Here is a 22,534-nt window from a genome sequence, read left to right on the forward strand (position 1 = left end):
TCAGCTACTTAGTGAGGCTCTTAGCAGCTTATGAGATACTGTTTTCAAATAAAATATAAAAAAAATAGGTCTGGGGGTATAGCCTAGAGGTAGAAGGCCCCTGGGTTCCATTTCCAGTACCAACCAACCAACAAATAAACAAATAAAACAAATGAAAAAATAAAGCTGGGGGTGTAGCTCAGAAGTAGAACGCCCCTGTGTTCAATCCCCAGTACTACAAAAATAAGATATCCAACAAACAACAACAACAACAGCAACAACAACAACAACAACAACAAACCTGTTAATACCAGATTGGCTTTGGAGCTATTTCTCCCGGTGTGTTTTCCCTGGATATGTATATGTATTATACTGCTTGCACTTGTGTGTGTGTGGAAGACACCCTAAATTTTCTCTCTCATGCAATATAAACGGGTTTATGGTTCTACAGTTGGAAACTCTGGAAAGTAAAGACTTGTCTGATAAAAATGAAAGACGTTACAGAAAGTTTCTGTAACCTGAGTTTTATTGAGCTTCACACTTTGCCTCTTGTACTTGGAATTCAAGTTTGCTTGCCTAATTCTCCAAAGAAATTATCAAGAAATATCTTGAATTTTGAAAATTGATATTCTAGAAAAAAGCCTAGATATTCTGTTTAAACTGATTCTATAACACATGTAAAATGTTTCATAAAATGTCTACAGCCGCACATATCTATCCAGTGAGTATATTGGCTTCACCCTCAAAATTTTTCTCTCAGTAGAAGCCAAACCACTGATTGCAGATTTTCTTCATGTATAGTAGCTACTTGAAAGATATTTCTGTCGAAAAGATATTATGCAAATTTTTAGTCTGCACTTGTTCTCCTTTTATTTCTAAAAGTTCAAAATATCATCAGAATATATCAACTTTAAACATTCCAATATATTTACAGTGTAAGGAATACACATTTTTTTACAAGTGTTCACTTTTTTCAGATAGTGGACATTTTAGATGATATAAAGAAATATATACGCTAGATATAGATGTTATTCTAAGTTTTCCTTACTCTTTTTTTTTTTTTTTGGTGGTACTGGGGTTCCTGGAAGCCCTTCTACCTCCGGGCTACACTCCCAGACCTATTTTATATTTTTGAAACAGGGTCTCTTACGCCAGCGCGGCTGGCTTCGAACCTGCACGATCCTCCTGTCTCCGCCTCCCAAGTGCGGGGATTACAAGCGTGCGTCACCACGCCTGGCCTACTCTTTTGTTTTTAAAAAATTATTTGAAAGATATATTATTATAACTATGGAGGATTACTATGGCAGTAAACCCATTTACATGGCTTAAAATGGTCTATGTCCTAGTCTGCTCTTGAGGCAGAAGATGCATCCAGGCTGCTATGGTAGTGATCAGGTTCAAACATTTATGGGATGATCTTTATTTTGTTGTTTGGGTTTAAAATGATTCCTTTATGGTATTAAACTTTTTCTTATATATTGCTTACATGCTTAAGTTTTGGTGAGCATTATGTTTATTGAATATATTTTAAAGTTTTTTTTTTTTCCAGTTGATGGGGTTTTTGAAAATGTTAAGGCAAAAAACAATGCATGGCCGGCCGGGCGTGGTGGCGCACGCTTGTAATCCCCGCGCTTGGGAGGCAGAGACAGGAGGATCGCACAGGTTTGAAGCCAGCTGTGCTGGCTTAAGAGACCCTGTTTCCAAAAAGGTATAAAATAGGTCTGAGAGTGTAGCCCAGAGGTAGAAGGGTTTCCAGGAACCCCAGTACCACAAAAAAAAATGCATGGCATACAAGATACAAAACAGTTTTGTTTAATTGGAATATTGAGAAGCTATGTTCTATTATATTAAAAATGAGTAAAAGTCAAATAGTTCTTATAGTTATTACTTTTTCTGACTTTTTCATATTTGATAAATTTATGTTACTCATGGGAATTACATAACATACTATTTATAGATACTTTATGCATATATTCATAATACATATGTAACAATAGAGCAGATTTTTTAAAATTTGTTTAATAGCTAGGTGTGATGGCCCATGCCTGTAATCGCAGTGTTTGGGAAGCTGAGGCAGGAGGATTATAGATTCAAAGCCAGCCTTAGTAACTTGGCGAGGCTCCCCAAAACATACCAAGAATCTGCCACAAAATAAAACATAAACTAGAGCTAGGGTATAGCTCAGAAGTAGACTGCCCCTTAGTTCAATCCCTAGTACCCCCACGTACACATACACAACAATTTGTTTAATATACATTGCTTTATATTGGAACTGAGATTTATGTGATTATTGAAAAATAGTGTGGGGAGTTTCTATATACCCCACACTCATTTTCTTCCATTATTAGCATCTTACTTTAGAATGTTACATTTGTCACAATTAACGAAACTCTATTACACACTCTTAGTAACTAAAGTCCATACCTTACCCTTCAGTTTCCCTCCAGTGTCAGTTTTGCACTGTAACCCTCGCACTTCCCTGGCCTCTTACTTGGGATAGTTCCTCAGACCTTCCGTATTTTGATGATTGTGTGTGTGTGGGGGGGGGGACTGGGGATGGAACACAGGGGCCTTCTACCTAGAAGCTACACCCCTTGAACTATCTTATATTTTACTTGGAAACAGGGTCTCACTAACTTGCTAAGAGCCTCACTAAGCTGCTGAGGCTGGCTTCAAACCTGTGATCCTTCTTTCTCAGCCTCTCAAGTACTGAGATTACAAGCATTCGCCACTGTGCCCGGCAGATGATCTTGAGAGTTCAGAGAAGCACTCAGCGGGCCTTTGGTGGACTATACACTCACTGGTGGTTCATGGGATGCATTTCTCTCTAGATTTCGGCAGTGTGTTTGGGGAGTCGGACCACAAAGGCACCATTCTCATCACACTGTCCTGGGGATGCTCTCAGTCAAGATGAGATACCACTGTTGACCTCAGCCTCAGCTTTCTCTCCTACCCCTTTTTTTTTTTTTTCCTTTCTTTTTTTTAATATAAGTATTTATTGGTGCATTGTATTTATACATCATAATGGAGTAAAAAGACTTGTGTAGACTCAAATGCACACATCACCCAGCCAGCCCCCACCCAGTCCCCACCTCACTGCCTCCCCATCCCTCCCTCCCGTGCTTGGTTTAGTGGTTGACTTCGATATGAATAAGTCCATCGTGTGCTTTAAAGTGTTTCCCTCTCCCCCTCCCGTCCCCACAGTTAGGAGCCTCATTTGCTCCTCTGTAGGATCCTTTTTCACCTGGAGCTCCTCCTAGGACCCCTTTCACCCTAGCTTTCACATATTAGGGAAAGCATCCGATTCCTTACTTCTTGCGAGTGACTAATCCCACCCCTTTTTCATATTGTCTTTTTGGGGAGTCATTATATGCAGTTCACTCTGAAGGAGTGGGGATTTACATTTCCTCTTTTGAACAGTACAGTATTTGTGTAAAGTATTCAGAATTTTTCAGCATGGGAGGTTTGTCTGTTATCATTTATTTATGCGATCATTTATACCTGTATGGACTCATTAATATCACATACTGTACGTTACAGTTCAGTAGTACACCATTGATTTTATTGCTTATGTTTTCCCCAGTTTGGACACTGAGAACTTTTTTGCTTGGCTCCTGTATCCCGTTGCATACATCAAATCTTCTGTGGCCATTTGTCTATTAAAGTCCTTTCTCACATTCGAGCAATACAAGATGCCTCAGGTCCGTGTATGTCTCAAGTCCTACGTGCTATTTCCCCAAGGATCCCAGTTCCTTTTGTTGGAGAATGTTGTTAGAAACCAGATCAAAATGAGTATTAAGTCATCTCCTGGCTTGTAGAGCCATTCAGGTAAAAAAATATTATAGAAGTTGTGTGTGTGTGTGTGTGTGTGTGTGTGTGTGTGTGTGTGAACATGCATGGCAATCTATGTATGTAATTTACTTTCTGGAGATGTTTTATATGTAACCATCTGCTTCTGTACCAGTTTCCATACCCGATCGTACCATCTCCAGCTCTAATCTATTACTACTTGCATCATTTGGGTCCTTTCCTAGCTTGCTGTAAACTTCCACTTGAGCCAGGTGAGAAACCTGGCTCCCACCATCTTCTGTCAAATTAGTTTTTAGTTCTATTGTCTGTGCTTAGTGATTTCAAAACTGTCAGGCCATGTCTCTGTGGGAAAACGACTTTACCAACCCTTGTACAGTATTTATGTACAATTTTTTTGTCTTTTATGATTAGAAAGCTCCACTCACTTTCAAACTTGGGCCAGGACCTTATTCCCCACATACTCAGTGAGCTGGTTTCTACATTTGTTGTACATTTAAACTGATTTGCTGGATTCTGCATTTTCCCTGGATATTTCCACCTTCTATGTGATCTGTTTCTTCTAAAGACCTTTAGTATGGTTATACTTGTGATGTAAAAGTATGTGTTTCGACAACTGCTAAATAGTTCTCATTTGTCATTGCCTTAAGTGTTATGGAACATATCACATAGAAACTCTACTTTGGGTACTAGTATTGAACCCAGGGGCCCTCTACCACTACGCTGAAGCCCCAGGCCCTTTAATTTTTTATTTTGAAATAGAGTCTCACTGAGTTGCTGAGGGTGACCTTGAACCTATGATCCTCCTGTCTCAGCCTCCGAAATACTAAGATTACAGGTGTACACCATACCTAGCTGGAGAGTCTTTTCTTTCCTAAAAAATTCCCTGTCCTTCACCTATTCAGGTCTCTTCCCATGGCCCCAAACTCCCAGCAGTCACTAATCTCCTTACCATCAACTATAAATCTTTTTCCAGTATATCATGGCAACTGTATGTAAGAGAATATGAGAGGGATGGCATGATGATTCTTTATACATTAAAAGTTATGTAAGAACTGGGGATGTCGCTCCATGCTAGAGAACATGCTTGCAGCAAGTAAAGCCCTACGTTCAAAACATAGCACCACACGCACACAAAAGGGCGGGGAGAAAGAGTGTTATCAATATTAACAAATGCCCATGTACGGCAGCATCCATAGTTCCAGTATTTAGGAGACTAAGACAGGAGAATTTCAGGTTTGAGGCAAATCTCAGCAATTTAGCAAGGTCCTCAGCAACTTAGTGAGACCCTGTTTCAAAATAAGAAACAAAATAGAGCTGGGGCTATGGCTGAATCCCTGAGTTCAACTTCAAGTACCAAAACAATTAAAAATGAACAAACAAAGGGAATTTGTTGTAGGTCAGATTTCACTGATGAATGAGATGACAAGTCCCTCAAAAGGAGGAGAATCCAGTACTGTGACACATTCTCCTATTTTTTCTCCATTTGAGAAAGTCTTGTGAGAAAAATCCTTGGGGACCGTGTCACATCCTGTTATATGTGGAATCTGTGCTCTGTGTTCAATTTTAAAAGTCACCCTGGTTTTTGGCTGTCACTGGCTGTCACAGAACAGTTATTGTCCACTCATTTTTTTTTCTTGCTACACCTGACTTTTCCTAATCCTTTGGATAAAGAATTGTCTGTGCCTGCTGCGGTTCCCAGATTTTTAGTTTTTTATGTTTATATTGGGATACATGATCCAAATGAAAGCCTAGGAACTCACCTTCTGCTTCCTTGAGACCTAAGGTCCAACACAGTCTACCTTGGTATGTTTTTATACAATCACATAGAATATCCAGGGGTTTTAGTTGTACTTCTCAGAAGGAATATGGAAAGGATTTTAACTCTGAAAAAAAAATTTCTAGACAAAGAAAATGTAGTGTCTTGCTAGGTATGACATTATTGGGTGACTAGATCAAAGACTGAAGTAGAAACTCTAGAGACAGAATCAAAATATGAAAAAAGAGGTCAGCTGGATTACTTAAATGGCTTCAGAAATCTTGGCTTATTATTTCAGGAAGATATATATATTCACTTCAAACATATGAAAGTTAAATTCCAAGTGCGTCTCTCTAATTTGAAGTGGCTCTATCATTTTAGTATTTTTATTGCCTTTTTTCCGTGACCCCAAAGGAAGGCGGGCATGAAGTGTGAGTCAAACACTGTAAAAGCAAACATGCGTCCATGAGCCAAGGGGCCAGTGTGTGTTATGTAGGACAAGCAATTCAAAGTTGGGAAAAAGGTTAAATTATAAGAAGAAAAAATTTCTTCTGTTTCTGTCATGTAGCCATTTTTAAATTAGTGTCTATTTTTCACTATTATTGATTATAATTATAAAATTATAATTATAATTTTATAATTATATAAATATAATTTTATAAATATAATTTTAAATTATATTTAAATTTTAAAATAATTTAAAATTTAAAATAATTTAAAATTTAAAATTTATAAGATTTTAAATCTTATAAATATAATTATATAAATATAATTTTAAAATTATGGTTATAATTATAAAATTATAATTATAATATTTTCTTGAGTTATTGGATTTAAAGGCTACATGCATGCTGGGGAGATGACTCGGTGGTAGAGTGCTTGTCTAGCACGCACAAGGTTCTGGTTTCTATCCCCAGCACTGCCAAAATAAGTAAATAAAATTTACATAAATGCAAAGCATAGGTCCTTAGGCATCATCAGATTCATGGGTGGAATTGAGAGATTTTTATCTTTCTCAATTTACAAAGAATGTTAATAAGCAAATTAATAAGTAAAGTAACACTATGCATGAAAGCAAAACTTGGAAATTGATTACATAAGCACTATTTTAAAAATTATTTTGTTAAGAACATGTGTGTATGTGTGTGTGTGAGAGAGAGAGACAGAGACAGAGAGACAGAGAGAGAGAACGAACTTTATAGTAATTTAGTTTTACAAATTCTGCATTCGATTTTTACCTACACAGAGCAGGCTCTGTCTTTTCCTCAAAAAATCACCAATGTCTAACATTATAACTGGGAGTATATGGGCATTAAATTTTGTCTTAACAAGCCGGGCATGGTGTCGCACGCTTGTAATCCCAGCATTTGGGAGGCTGAGACCTGAGGATTGCAGTTCGAGGACAGCCTCAGCTACTTAGTGAGGCCCTCTGCAACTTAGTAAGACCCTGTTTCAAAATAAAGAATAAAAAATGGGGCAGGGAGTGTAGCTTGGAGGTCAAATGCCCCTGGCTTCCATCCCCAGACCCGCAAAAAAAAAAAAAAAAAATTTGTCTTAACAAATGATGAGTAGATGGATAAATACAGAATAAAACAATCTACCATGCACATTTGGATGAGACTTTGGTAATTATAAAGATAAAAGTTGATGTTAGATCCAGTGTGGAACAGTAGCAAGCATATTAGAATGCCATCTCCAGTACCCAATCATGGATGGTCTTCAAAATCATCTGCCTTCATCTTTTATTCCTACCACATAATATAAGTGACTACTACATTCCACTTTTTAAAAATAGAATTCCAGTTCTAAGAGTTAAGCAGTGGTTCATATTTTATTGATTAAAGGTATCACATGGCCCTTGGTGCCACTTTTTGTAATTCCTTTGGGCGCTTGGAATAGCTAATGAGTGGTTCCATAGGCTGCAGAGGCAGACGCATAGAGAAAGCTACTGAAGTCTATAAATTAAGACGGGCTTCCAGCCTAGGCCTCTGTTAGTGCTAAGTGCCAGACACGGGAACTACTTTAATCTTTAACTGAACTAATCATCTCTTTGATTCCAAATCACTAAAACACCACTGAGATTCAGAGATTAACTTTGAAAAGAACTTCTCTTTAGTCATCAAAAAGATATGAAATTCCATTAATTAGTGTGAATTTCTCACGCCCTTCAATGCAGAAGTTATATGAATCTCAAAGTGTAAAGATCTGTTGTTATTTTGGAAAGGATGCTGAAACATCTATCTACAAACTCTTAGTTGTTTTGTAAAGTTAACTGTGAATTAATTGCTGTATAGTTCCACTTTTTATCTGGAGCCGCACACAGAAAGCGCCATGTGATCGAATAGCGATCTGTCCCTCAAGTATAAGGCATCGGCCATCTTTATTAACATTAATTCCGTCAAAGCATGAAACAGTGAATGTAGAATTCCTTTGCATCCCCTCTTCGGACATGTCTCTTTTTTCTTTACCCTTATACAGTTCTTGGTGTGTTTCCTTCCATACCGCCCGCAACCCCTCCCCACGACTTAGAGTGGTAGTAATACCTCACATATTACCATAGTATTATTTGAACTGTTTCCTTTTTACAATTCCCTCTCCTAATTCCCTTCAACGACTCTACAGGTCTCTCTCTGCATTATTTAAAACCTTTATATTTCCTATTCTCTCTCTAATTTTCATACGAGAGAAAATGTATCACCTTTGACTTTCCGAGTCTGGCTGATCCCACTTAGCAAAATGTTCTCCAGTTCCATCCATTTTCCTGCAAATGGTATGATTTTGTTCTTCTCTGTGGCCGAGTAAAGTGACAGACACCTGAGCTGGTTCCATGATTTGGCTGTCATGAACTGTGGTGCTATAAACATGGATATGCATGTAATACTGTAGTATCCTGACTTTAGTTCTGTAGGAAAGGTACCCAGGACTGATATAGCTGGGTCACAGATTTACTCAGCTTAGACAATACACCAGGATATGCGAATAAAATAATTTAAAAATAAGCTTAAAATCTCATCAGAAAGAGAAGATTGCTGCCCAGAACTACAAACCCAGAATTTCTATAAGTTAAGATTTTATCCAATATAAAAAAGTTTGTGTGAATGCAAGAACAGGTGAATTTAACTGAGTTCAACACTAATAATCTCATCTCTGAAAATACCAAGCAAATTTGTGGCATTGCTTTTGGGAAATATAGATGTAGATTAATATGCCTCTGTTATGGTGAGATAAACTATCATGGATATTATCAGCATTCCAATCTTTCTTTTTCTTTCTTATCTCTCTGTCTCTCTCTCTGTCTCTCTCTGTGTCTCTCTCTCTCTTGCTCTGTGTGTGTGTGTGTGTGTGTGTGTGTGTTTGTGTGTTTGCTATTGATTTAATCCAGGGGTGTTCTGCCTTTGAGCTACATCCCCATTCCTTTTTTTATTTTTAAAACAGGGTCTTGCTGATGTATGGCTTGCTGGTGGCACCTTGACCCTGAAATTCTCCTGTCCCGGCTTCTCGAGTACCATGGGATTGCAGACAGGTGCCATTGTGCTCAGCTTCTTTGTCTTTTATTTTTTATTTACTTTCTTTCCTTTTCAATTTTCAATGGTCAAAAGCATTGTACTTTTAGGAAAAAGTACATTTTCTCCTAAATGTACTGAATTTTTTCTTATTATATGTTTAATTATTTTCCTTCTTAATTTCAGACAGATAAAGGATTATCAGAATTATGGCAACAAAGTATGCAGAACCCTGACAGTCACTGGAAGAGAGCTGCCATCCTGCTGGGGAAGCTAAGGAATTTTGAAGTCATATTTCAAGGAATCAGGACAAGAGACCTGGGAGGAGGTGCTGCAATTGATGATATTGAGTTTATAAACTGCACAACTGGTGAGTTTCTGGAAAGCTTGTCATATGGAAGCTCATTTAGAATGCGACCATTTTTCTATTTGGTAAACACCTTTACACGGTTCCACTGTGTGTATTTTGTATAGAGGCATACAGGAATCATTTAAAAAGTATAATTTCATAATGGTAAAATAACAACTTATTAAGAGGTAATATCTCAGTGCATTTGGGCTGTTTTAACAACATAGATCAAAGCAGGCAGCCTCTGAGCAACAGAAAATGACTTCTCACGGTCCAGGGGTTGGGAAGTCCAAGGACTGGCCCTGGTTCAGTGCCTGTGGAGGGTTTGTTTCAAGTTCCTACTTAATGCTTTCCTGCTGTGTCCCCAGATGGTGGAAGGACATGACTTCCCAGGGCCTGTGTTAGGAGGGCATTAATTCCACGAATGTTCGCCCCGTTCCCATGACCTCCCCGAAAGTTCTACTTCCTAAGAGCATCACCTTGGAGGTTTGGGCTTAGTGAGTGCCTGAATTGAGGTGGACATACATCCTGAGGTCACAACGTTACCTCCCCATTCTTCATTATAAAAGCGACCCCTCCTCTTTCCGTACTGTCCCCTTTCTAAAATGTAGAAGCATTCCTCTTTAAATTTACTTTTAACACAATACAAAATGTGAGCCTCAGGTTTACATCTAATATTCTATTTTAAATTAGTGAAAAATGAACCAGTCAAAAAATTAGAAGCTGGCTATTAGTGAACATAAGAGAAATAAATTTTGCCAGGAAAAATTGAGGCAGAATTTGCGTTGAAAATTACGCTTAGGAGATTTAAAATGCCATTCCAGCATATGAATAATAACTTTTAAAAAATCACTCTTTTCTCATGCTTCTAAATGTGAAGTATAACTACACTTAGAATTTCTTTACAGAACTATGCAAAAATGTCAAAAATAATTATAAATACATTTGTATAATTTCAGTTTGCAATGTTCTTTCAGAAGAATTGTTCCATTTAATTTTCAGAATAGTCCTATGTGATATATACTGCCAATGAAAGAGATGCCTTCTGTGGTTTTCTACACCCAAGAGCTAAACCAGCATATTATTTCATTTTATTGTTGCTTGTGTATTAAAATATCACTTCAGTGAGGCAGCTCAAAAATGTTTTTGGTGATGTCATAGCATCTGTTCGTTTTATGAGCAATGCTGCTTCCAAGGATTCTGCTTTGTTAGAAATAAGTTCTTTAAAGTTTTACCCCACCCCTTCTAGAAATGGTGGTATAATTCAGCTACCTTATATATGTTCCATAAAATTAGAACTTTATCATCTAGATACCACATAACTCTAGTTAATCTATGTCATGCAAGAGTCAAAATTTAGGCTTGGCTGAGCATAGTGACACACGTCTGTAATCCCAATAATGAGAAACTGAGACAGGAGGAATTGTAGGTTCGAAGCCAGCCTCATAGATTTTGTGAGTCCCCCAACAACTTAGTGAAACCCTGTTTCCAAATAAAAAATAAAATAGGGCAAGGGGTATAGTTCGGAGGTAGAAAGCTCCTGAGTTCAATCTCCAGAACCACACACAAAAATATCTAGTGTTGAAACCCTTTGGACAGGAAGCCAGGACGAGATGAAATGCTACTAAGCACAACATTAAGAGGGAAACTTAGATGTGAGCGTGAGTTTCTTAAACTCTTTCCTAGTAAATGTCACAGTGGTCTGTCCAAGTGCACACTAAGAAGTGTGTTTTCTATTTGCACAAGTTGATAAAGAACCAAGCAACTTATAGAAAAATAAGTGATGGGTTATAAATTTAATATCTCTAAAAATGTAAGTTTTTAGAAATGTAAGTTTTCCAGGACTTCTCTGGAAACTGTTTCTGAGACAACTGGTAAACCTGGAACCTCAGGCTATGATCCAATAATTCTGTAAGACACTGCCTTTCCTACTGAAAATCTCTATATGTCATTGAATGATGAACAGTTTTCAGGTCAGAGAAAAGGAAGAAATACTTTAGGGAATACAAAATATTTCCAGAAGTCAATAACATCTACTGAGTAGACAGTCGCTCCTCTGCCTTTCTGTAAATTTATACATAGCAAAGTACATGATATCCCCCAAATCATCTTACATGTGAAAAGAAAGAAATACCTTGAGAATAAAATGAGATAATCCAGCACCATTATAGTTTTAGATGTTTAGTGCAGAATCTTTAGACCTTACCTGAACAGATTTTTTTTTTATTATAGCAAATTTCACATCTTGCCTTTTATTACTCTTAAAAACTGTAGGCATGACTTCTAAGTGTCCTTTAAACAGTAATTGAGCGAGAGTAAAAAATAGTGGATGATGATAATAATTTCAGTGCAACATGGCTGCAGATTCAAATTGAACTTGGGAGATCACAAAACAGAGATTTCACTGTGTAAAGTTCATGAGCAAATAAGTCTGTAAAAAGAACCTGCAGGATTTGACTTGAAATATTTCCTTCTCCACTTAATTTAGATGAAGAACTGTGTTTCTTAGCACCTGAGTGCTCCAAGGGTTATATGCAGATTGCATACATTTCTCTTTTAAAGTAAATATTGAGCCGGGCGTGGTGGCACAAGCTTGTAATTCCTGAGCTTGGGAGGCGGAGACAGGAGGATCGCGCAGGTTCGAAGCCAGCCGCACTGGTGTAAGAGACCCTGTTTCCAAATAAAAAAATATAAAATGGGTCTGGGAGTGTAGCCCGGAGGGAGAAGGGCTTCCAAGAACCCCAGTACCACCAAATAAATAAATAAATAAATAAATAAATAAATAAATAAATAAATAAAATATTGACAAAAAATCAAAAGATGATACTAAGTAGAAAGAAACCAAATACCTCACACTAACAAAATACTAAAAATCAACATTTCTTTTTAATATGTATAATAGTGAATGGCTAAAGAACAAGCAGCGCTTCATAATGTAATGTTGAGTAAACGACTGGGTGGATGATGTTACGATTTGGATCCCGAATGCCCCTGGGAAGCATCTCATGTTTTCACTATCCAAAAATGTTGAGAGGTGAAAGCAGTGCATCATGGTTTGAATTTCATAGTTTTGTAAAGCCTTGATGAGCAGTGATTTGAGCGGATCCATTGGGTGGGTGGGGACACAGGCAGGGGTGTGGCCGTGGGATCACAATGTCCCTGTTCCCTTGTTTGCTCTGCCTCTGGGTTCCAGCCTCCGTGCTGTGACAGTAGGCCCCTGCCGCTGCTACTGCTGGTCATTTATACGCTGGAGACAGTAGAGTACTAGAAACCAGGTGTGCAAATCTTAAAATATGTGTGAAAGTTCAGAACAGAGAATATGCCTCTTCAGGGAGTTCCACACTGCAGGCCAAGGCAGAAAATCAACAGTGATGTACAATGTTGTATCATAGTGGATGATAGAAGGGGCAGATAATTAGTGCCCTGATAAGAGAGGCTAGAAGCTGCCTCTTTGGAAGTCACAGCCGAGCAAAGGCCTGAATGAAACGAGAAGGCAACACTGGGAACCTCTCAGGGAAGAGTCATCCAGGCCTGGGCACCAGCAGGGCAGATTTACTAGAGGGTGACCACATTGCTGGAGCAGAACCAGGGTGGAGAGGCGATGATGGGCCTTATCACTGTAAACCTGTTCTGTACGGAGGACTGAGGGCCTTCTCACATTGTGGGATGCAGGACTCGGGACGCAGGGCCTTCACACGGCAGTAGGGTCTCAGGCTTCCTAGGTTTACTTGCTGTGTAACACTGAACAATGGGCGACATCAGATACATCAGTAATGTTCCTCATATTTTAAAACATTGTAAATCCTGTTTTTAAATATTTTTATATTCAAAACAATCTCCATTGTTACAAGTATGTCTTATTTTAGATTCAGAAAACTTTTTAGAGGAAGAAGAGAAAAGCAAACTTTATCTGTGATTGTTACAGAACTTGAACCGGATTCATGTCGTAACAGTTTATCTGATTATATAGGACTATTTTTAGTCTAGGTTTTCTTAACACACTGCAGAGCACCTTTTGTACCTACAGCTAATTTTATTTTGCCTGAGCTGATATAATTTGTTAAACATATACTTTATGTCAAAGCCAATTCCTATCTTTAAATAAACCTGGTACTTTAAGCATTATTTATTAGCTAATAAAAATGCCCACCTCTTCTCAAGTGAAAAAATAGTTTTATTCATAGTAAGAAACTATATTTATGGAAAAATATCTTTTATTAATTAACAAGGTCAAGGTTGGGTTTAAAATATTGTATTAATATTTGTATATATATTAATTTTATTCCTCTTTCAACTTATATATTAGTATCAGTAACACATTCATATATAAGTGCATATATTATGGGGATTTGATACATTTATCTAGAATATGTGCTTTGAACTCTTCTAACTATTCAATATATATATGTTGGGAATATATGTATATATGTTGGATATACATATATGTTGAATGTATATATGTGTATATATAAAACAGATAATATTTTATATCTATATAAATCTATATCTGTTAGATATATATGTTGAATATATATATATATATATATATGTTGAATGTATATACATATACACACGCATGCATATTTTTATATATATCAGAAGTGGATATGAACATTAGTAATTTTGACTTTCTGGTCCATGAAAGTAAAAAATTTTATTGGTTGAAACATGTTGATTCTTCATCAACAAGAGAGAATGGTGATATCATTGTCATTAATTTATGTACAAATATCATGTTCTTTTTAACTTACTGAGATATGAGGCAGAGATAGATACTATCCTAAAAAAAAGCATTTTTTCTCCCAATTCTTCCTTTAAGATGGATGTAGCCTGGGAATAGATCTAGCTCGTGTACTGAAGACAGCAGCATGTGTAACATGAGAGCTCGCACTTCCATTTTGGACCACCTAGAACCTGGTGCATGGTTCCCACAGCTCAGAACTGTTTCATTTTGGATTCAAGAAGAAATACCTCTGGTCTCTCCCTGTGTATTACCAGGAGCCTCATGCCACAGATGCCACATCTATGTCCCCATGTCCTCCTCGTTTTGTGTAGGGCAGCCTTTCTCTGCTAACTTGTGACCCCAAACAACAAGCAAGCAAACATAAGTACTAATCTAATCTAATCTAATCCACTGTACAAACAACACAATTTCCAGTGCTACATTGAGAAACATTATTGAAAGTTAGAGTTACTAACTCTGTATATACGGAGAGAGTTGTATTTGACATTGGGTTTTCAGTGTAGCAGTCTTGGATACAAGCACATTATTGTGTGTTAGATCACATCATAAGGATTCTGTTTGCTTAATTAATGACTAAAAGAAATTACAATTAAGTTACTCATTCTGTGTTGGTTTATTCAACCTAAAGATGTTCAGTCTCAGACTGTAATGGTTTGGATTTGGACCCCCATCCCTCAGGGAAACAAGGTAGCAATGTTGGAGGAGAGGCTTGGTTGCTAAGGCAGAGCCTCTGGGATAGTTGCCTTGAGGATTATATGAGAGCCGCTCCTCCTGCTGTTCTCTCTGTGCGATTCCATGATGTGAGAGCCTAATCTTTCTCTGGTCCCCACCGCCATGTCCTGAACTCAACAGACCCGGCCTCACATGAACTAAATCTCCAAAAAAGTGTGATCAAATAAATATTCCTTCCCCTAAGTTGTGTGATGAGTTGTTTCCGCTTACAGCAGTGAGAATGTTGACCAAGGGAGACTTTAATCCTCTGCATGTGTTGAGAGGGAGCTCACGGCATTCCCGTCCTATCCTTACGAGTCAAATCCTCAGGCTGAGTAAAGCTGACCCTAGGAGGAAGTCTGAACTAAGCGGTGCCAGCTGTGTTTCTCACTTTCTTTTACTGCTGGACTTGATCTGCAATGGACTTCAGGACAAAAGCCTCTCGCTAGCCTTTACAGACACATTATTTGCTGCTTGTAAAATCAGGGAGTAGTTCTTCTTTATGGATCAGTGCCATTTTTTTTTAAACAAAAGGACTATGTGATTGAGCTTATTATATCTTTAATGAGCAATTTCAAATTAAAAAATTAAAGGCATGGGTAGATCTAATTACTTTTATATTGTATTCAAGTAAACCATTTGTTGCATACCTAGGAAATACACGATGCTACTTTATCTTTCAATAAAATTGAGAAAATTAGCATTTTAATGTTAAAAAGGTCTCTGTTCGAAGGTGTAATTTTAATCATATCATAATTATAAGTGAAATATTTTAATTAACATGGCTATGCTTGATTGTAATCCAAGCACAATGATATAACTTTGTTCATTCATAATATTAAAAAATAATTACTTGACTAGACATTTTAGTAAGTCTTAAATAGCCCTTGAAATATCCCTAGGTTTCAATGAAGGCAACTGTAAATCTGAATGCTAACATTATCCTCAGTTCATATAATTTCTAATTAGAATTGGTTTCCATCATAATGAACTTTTTCACACTTATTGTCTGGATCAGTAAAACCATTTCCTGAGGTATCTGTGACAATATAGTGTTTTAAGTTTAATTAAACTATATTATGCTCATTATTTTCTATACTAAAATAGACATTAACGAAAATGTTGACCAAATCAGACTTTAAATCTTTAAGTATCAATGAGATTTTAATTTTTTTATTTGTCTATTTTTTTATACTAGAGATTGACCCCAGGAGCATTCTACCTCTGAGGTATACCCCCAGACCTTTTTAGTTTTCTTTTTTTTTTAAACAAGGTCTCACTAGGTTGCTAAGAGTCTCACTAAATTTCTGAGGCTGGTCTTAAAATGGCAATCCTCCTGTCTCATCCTAGATTTCCATTTTATATTCACATATGTGTATTTTTATTTTAAATTACACACTTGAAAGATGTGTTATGCAGTCCTAAAATATTAGTATGAATATATAGTAACATATAAGAAACATAAGCTTCATATATGCTAAAATAAGTAAGTGAACTCAAGGCCGTTATAGCTGGTGAGATAAACCAAACGTATAGAAACAGGTTATAATAAAATCCATAGCCAGTGGGTGCGCCCAAATATTACCCAAGGCTAGACACCAACTCTTGACTGATATATTTGATGTAACATCCACAAGCACACATAGAGTGATTTCTATAATATATGTGTTTCTGAAAACCTCCTGTTTTGAATAATGTGAAGAGAGTAGGCACAAAGGCACATACCTCACAATTCCACTCAGGACTTGGGAGGCTGTGCCGGGAGGATCGCACGTTAGAGACCAGCCTCAGCAACTTAGGGATACCCTATTGCAAAATAAAAATAAAATAGTCTGAGAGTGTAGCTCAGACGTAGAACAACCCTGGGTTCCAACCCCAGAGCTAGAAGAAAAACAAAAAAACGAAGGCTAATGGGAAAATAAGGTTGGGGTAGTCTATTATTATCAAATAGAACCAGTATAAACACGAACCATCATAAAAAATATTGTCACAGTTTAAAGTGTCAAAAATTCCTAATAAGTAGAGGAACTCCAGTAAACATGCGACTCTACCTTAAGAAGTGAGGGGAGGGGAGGTAAGGAGTCTTGATAGAGGAGTGGTTAACAAATGCTGAAGGCTAGCCCCAGGGGAGCACTGGCGGGGTCTGGGAGAAGGTGTGGCCAGGAGGAAGAATTAATGAAGGAAATATCTGCATTGATGTTATGGATGTAGAAAAAACATATCAGTGCCAGTCTCAATATCCTGTACTGGAAAGATGAGGGAGCTGGGGCGGGGGAGGGGCTCGCCAAGTGTCATATGCGTGGGATGTCCTGGTCACTCGGAGCTGCATTATAATGCAAGACAGCAATGTACTAATCAAAGTATATATTTTTAAAAAGCTTAAGGATGCAGAAATATGGAGACAAGCGGGGAGTGTCCCAACACTGAGCTGAATTGTTCAATAAGTAAATACTGCCCGAAGGGAACACCTGGCTAGACAGCCAAGGAGCCACGGAGCACAGGCTGTGGGATTCTGGATTCCTCCAGGACACGTGCGGCTTGGCTGGGAGTGTACCGTGCAAGTTCCGTGTGCTGTGCCTCGGTTGCATGGATAGTAACATGGTGGGGAAAATCACACATGAATCCACACAATTCTGTGGTATGCCGAGCTAATTTCCCCATCAGTCAATCCCGTATCAACTCCGCTGTTCTTCAGTATTGGGCACTGGATAAATCAATCAAGACAACAGAATCGAGCAATGAATGGAAGCCCAGGTCAAACTAGACCGCACACAGTTCTATTTCAGGAAGAAAGGAGGGTATTTAATATGGGATAGATTCTTGAGGAATTTGAATCAAATGAATCAAGTTGACTAGAGAGTTGGAAAGGAAGAGTAGGAAATTCCTCTGAATTCTCAGAGGAACTGGGAAATTAAGAGTTTGAGATTGGCTGATTAAAAGATCAGAAAGGGGCTCAGAAAAAGAGACCGAGTGTGATTTGGCATTCTTTCCACTGGCTTAATTTTGGATATTTTAGTCTTTGTGCTTACTTGTGCTAATTTGTGGAAAATCTGAACATTAATGAGGTTTACTCTAATATCAGACATGCAGGAGTTTTTAAATTTAAGGGTGCAAGGAACATTCTGGGTCCCCAGATCAGCAGTGTAGACCAGCATTGGGAAGGCATAACCACAGACTGGAGATTGAAAGGGAACCTTTCAGCTGCGGTCTGTGTACATTTCACCTTTTCCACCTGCTTCTCTTCCCCTCTCTGTGGAACCAGCTTTCTCTGCTTCACCATATGTGGGCAGAAAACATAACTGAATAGACTCAAGTGCCTGGACCACTGCTGCAGAATCCTTTTGTTATAATTCTACATTCTCAGATTGACCTATCTGATCCAAATGCACCTGCATACCAGTTAACTCTGGTCAGACAGTAGGGACACACGTATACTCATACCTCCTGCCCCCTCAGTGGCCATGCCACTGAGACTGGACATGCACATTCTACTAGCCATTTATTTTTTTGCTTCCTGTGTTCTGAACCTTCCTAAATAGAGTAAATAACTTGATCTCAAGTGCACTTTTCAAATGAAAATAAGTCCAGAGGCCCCTTCCCCCTAAAAAATTCTTTATAGAGTTCGCACATTGGTCAGTATACATCTTATGTAGTCATCCCAGGCCAGGTGCCAGGTACCAGAGACTATAAACAGCCACTCTGCCTCAGACCTTACTGAAAGTATTCAAACTCACCAATCAGAAACCTGCTCCTTTGATAAACCACAATAAAGGCAGTTGCCCTGATCCTTCCATCTTCTTCTTCCTCCTGATCAACCCTAGAGCTCCCCTGTGTAGAAGCCCGGGTGGTGGAGTTTGTCTCCTCTTGAGATTTCAGATTATAATAACCCTATCCGTGAGAGGCACCTAAATAAAAATAAAGCATATGCTAAAACAGACATTCACAATCAGCTCATTGAAAATATATTCCTAGGTCATTATATCCTTTTTCCAGGAAATAGTAATAAACCACCTCCTATAAACCAGTGTTGAAGGAGATTACAAAGATAGGATGATTATTCTAATAACTGGCTAGTTTAAGGTCTCTGCAAAACCAGTGCACTGAAGTGAACTATAGTGGTTTTGTGGGAATGGAGAAGGGGAGATGAGTGCATGAAATATGCGGGAAGAGAGACGACTTGGGAAGGCTGCACCAGCTCCAGCATACCATGGCTCCCATTCCACTGGGGGAAAAGAAAAAGTCGAAGAGCACATGCCAGCATTTTTAATAATATTTTTTCTTAGCTGGGCGTGGTGGTGCACCCTTGTATTCCCAGCATTTGGGAGGCTGAGGCAGGAGGACCGCGGTTCTCAGACACTCTCAACTACTTAGTGAGGCTCTTTGCCACTCAGTGAGACCCTGTTTCAAAATAAAGAATGAAAAATAGGGCTGAGGGTGTAGCTCACAGGTAGAATGCCTCTGGGTTCAATTCTCAGCACCACAGAAAATTTATACACACACACACACACACACACACATTCTTGAAGATGTTGCACATCAATGGCACTTATAACCTAATTAGACAAAATTTATTTGCAGTCAATCATCAAGAATTTTAGGAAATGTGTGTATTCAAAATAAAGTTTTATTACTAAGGAAGAGTAAGGAAGCAGATATTTCATTAAGAACTCTTGGCTTACCACAAGTTCCTCGAAGGTAATTTGTGAGTTTAGGAATATGAAAACTTTTACGACTTTATGCATATAGTTACCCCTTGTTCTACATTGGATATTGGTTCCAGGGTCTTTCGTGGGTACGAAAATTCATGGATGCTCAAGTTGCTTATATTAAAAGGTGCATTATGTGCATATAAATTCTGCACATTCTCCCACATACTTGAATAATCTCTCGATTACTTACAGTGCTTAATGCAATGTAAATGCTATGTAAATAGTTGTCTTACTGCATTTTTAGGTAATAATAACAAGACAATAAATTCCACCCGCATTCAAACCAGAATGAATTTTTCCAAATGTTTTGCATCCTGGTTTGACCGAATCCACAGATATGGAACACGCAAATGCAGGAGACCAAGTATGTTGCCAATTAAGAACACATATAAAAATTTTTATACGAAAGATATAATGTCCTAAGGATATTTTTTTAATCTGAGTTAAAATAGCAACATTTTCCAGCGTTTTTTGCTGTGAGCTCTCTGTTGAAGTGGCTTGTTCCTTGTTTCTCCATAGTGCTTGGATATGACCTTACCTCTATAATTCAAAAACCTTGGACCTTCCTTACAACACTACCACCTCCATCAAAATTTCTTTCCCCTTTGGATTTACTTAAAATAAATTTCTGTACATTATCACTGAAAATGGTTTCTGTTCATTTTTGACAAGGAATGTTTTCCTAACCTACTACCTAAATAGTGATTTTATACTTTTATTCGTTCACTATAGTCTCACATCATAGTGTAAATTGGAGTGATACTGACGTACATGCACATGGCACTTGGCGAGCTTTCCCCTGGCTTCCTCCCTGTACCTCCTTTCCCAGCGAGAATATTGAGATCCACATTGTTTTCTCACATATGTGCACAGTGTTGGTGCTAATAATTCCTTCATTGATCCTCCCTGTCACTCGCACTTCCCCCAGACCAACCTCCCCGGATCCACTGGGCTTTCTACTCCAATTATCTGAAGTATCTCTGCATCCTGATTATTCCCTAGCCCATGAGAGAAGACATATGACTCTTCACTTTCTGTGCCTGGATATTCTCACTTAACATAATGTTCTCCAGGTCCATCTATTTTTCTGCAAATGGCATAATTTTGTTCTTTATTGCTGAGTAGAATTCCATTGTGTGGGTATCTCATAATTTCGTAATCCATTCATCTATTGATGGGCATCTGAGTTAGTTCCATAATTTAGCTATTGTGAATTGGTCTGCTATGAACATGGATAGGCATATTGTAATATAATTTTCTGATTTCAATCCCACTGGAAAGATACCAAGGAGTGGTAGAGCTGGATCGTATGGTGGATCCATTTCCATTTATCTGAGGAATCTTCACACTGAGCTCTGTAGCAGCTGCATTAATTCACTATCCCAACAGTATACAAGAGTTCCTATTTCCCCATATCCTCAGCTGCATTTATTGCTTTTATTTATATTTATGATTAACACTGAGATTAAAATATTTTTTAAAAACTTATATGCTTCTTAAAGGCCTCCATTGTTTCCCCTTGAGAATTGCCCATTCGTTTTTTTGTTTAGACTGAGAATTTATTTTATTTTTTCAAATTCTTTTATTGATGTGTTGTATTCATATATCAAAATGGGATAAAAAAAATTTGTGTAGACATGCATGCACACATCGCCCAGTGAGCCCCTACACAATCCCCACCCCATTCCCTCCCCATCCCTCCTTCCCACTCTTGGCTGAGTAAAATTCCATTGTGTATATATCCGAGTTTTGTATTTCATTCATCTGTTGATGGGCATCTTTCCTGGTTCCACAGTTTGGCAATAGTGAATTGTGCAGCTATGAACATAGATACACATGCATTAGTTTGGTAGTTTGGTTTCCTTCCTTTTGGGTAGATACCCAACAGTGGTATTGCTGGATCAAATGGTAGATTTGTTCCCATTCTTCTGAGGATCCTCCAACGCTGTTTTCCAAAGTGGTTGCACTAATTTGCAATCCCACCAACAATGTCTTAGAGTTCCTACTTCTCCACATCCTCACCAGCATCTGTTTTTGTTTGTGTTTTGAATGATTGCCATTCTAGTTGGAGATAGGTGAAATCTCAGGGTAGTTTTGATTTATATCTCTCTCATTGCCAAATATGTTGAACATTTTTTCATGTATTTATTGGCCATTTGCATTTTTTCTTTTGTGAACTGTCTATTTCACTTGCCCCTCTGTATATTTCAGATATAAGTCCTCTATCAGAGGAGTAGGTAGAAAACACCTTCTCCCATTCTGTTGGCTCTCGATTGAGGTTCTTGACAGTTTCCTTTGCTGAACAAAACCTCTTCAGTTTAATGAAATCCCACGTATTGATTCACCTTTTAGTTTGTTGTGATTTTAGGGTCTTGTTGAGAAAGATTTTATCTGTGTCTATGTGTTGCAGTGTTGGACCTATGTCCTCTTCAAGGAGCTTAAAGGCCTCTGGTCTAATTTCCAAGACTTTGATCCATCTTGAATTGACTCTTGTACAGGGTGAGAAAGTGGGATTAATTTCCAATTTTCTGCATATGGTTAACCACTTTTGCCAACACCATTTGTTGAACAGACTATCTTTTTTCCAGTGTATGTTTTTGGCCCCTTTGTCAAAAATCATTGGATGAAAGTGTGTGGTTTTCTTTCTGCGTCTTCTGTTTTGCTCCATTGGCCTATGCATCTGTTTTTGTGCCAATACCATGCTGTTTTTATTACAAGGGCTTTGTAGTATCGTTTAAAATCAGGTATTGTGATTCCTCCTGCATGGTTTTTGTTGCTGAGAACAACTTTGTCTATCCTGTGTTTTTTTGTTGTTCCAAATGAATTTAAGTAGTGCTTTTTCTATGTCTGTGAGGAATATTCTTGGTAATTTAATGGGTACTGTGTTGAATCTGTAGATCACTTTTGGAAGGATGGCCATTTTGATGATATTTATTCTGCCTATCCATGAACATAGAAGATCTTTCTATCTTC

At 37.9% G+C, this 22,534-nt stretch overlaps 1 protein-coding gene across 1 annotated transcript in view; it reads left to right on the forward strand.

The window, feature by feature from the left end:
• MALRD1 (MAM and LDL receptor class A domain containing 1) overlaps nt 1–22,534 on the forward strand; it is a gene marked incomplete at both ends in the record, with an annotated part of 671,257 nt that overhangs the window by 397,344 nt on the left and 251,379 nt on the right. The window contains one exon of the mRNA XM_080717079.1: nt 9,235–9,418. Within this exon, the coding sequence (XP_080573205.1) occupies nt 9,235–9,418 (184 nt within the window). The remainder of the gene's footprint in view (nt 1–9,234; nt 9,419–22,534) is intronic.

The sequence above is a fragment of the Muscardinus avellanarius genome, assembly GCF_963383645.1.
Source record: "Muscardinus avellanarius genome assembly, chromosome: 20".
Classification (NCBI taxonomy): Eukaryota; Metazoa; Chordata; class Mammalia; order Rodentia; family Gliridae; genus Muscardinus; species Muscardinus avellanarius.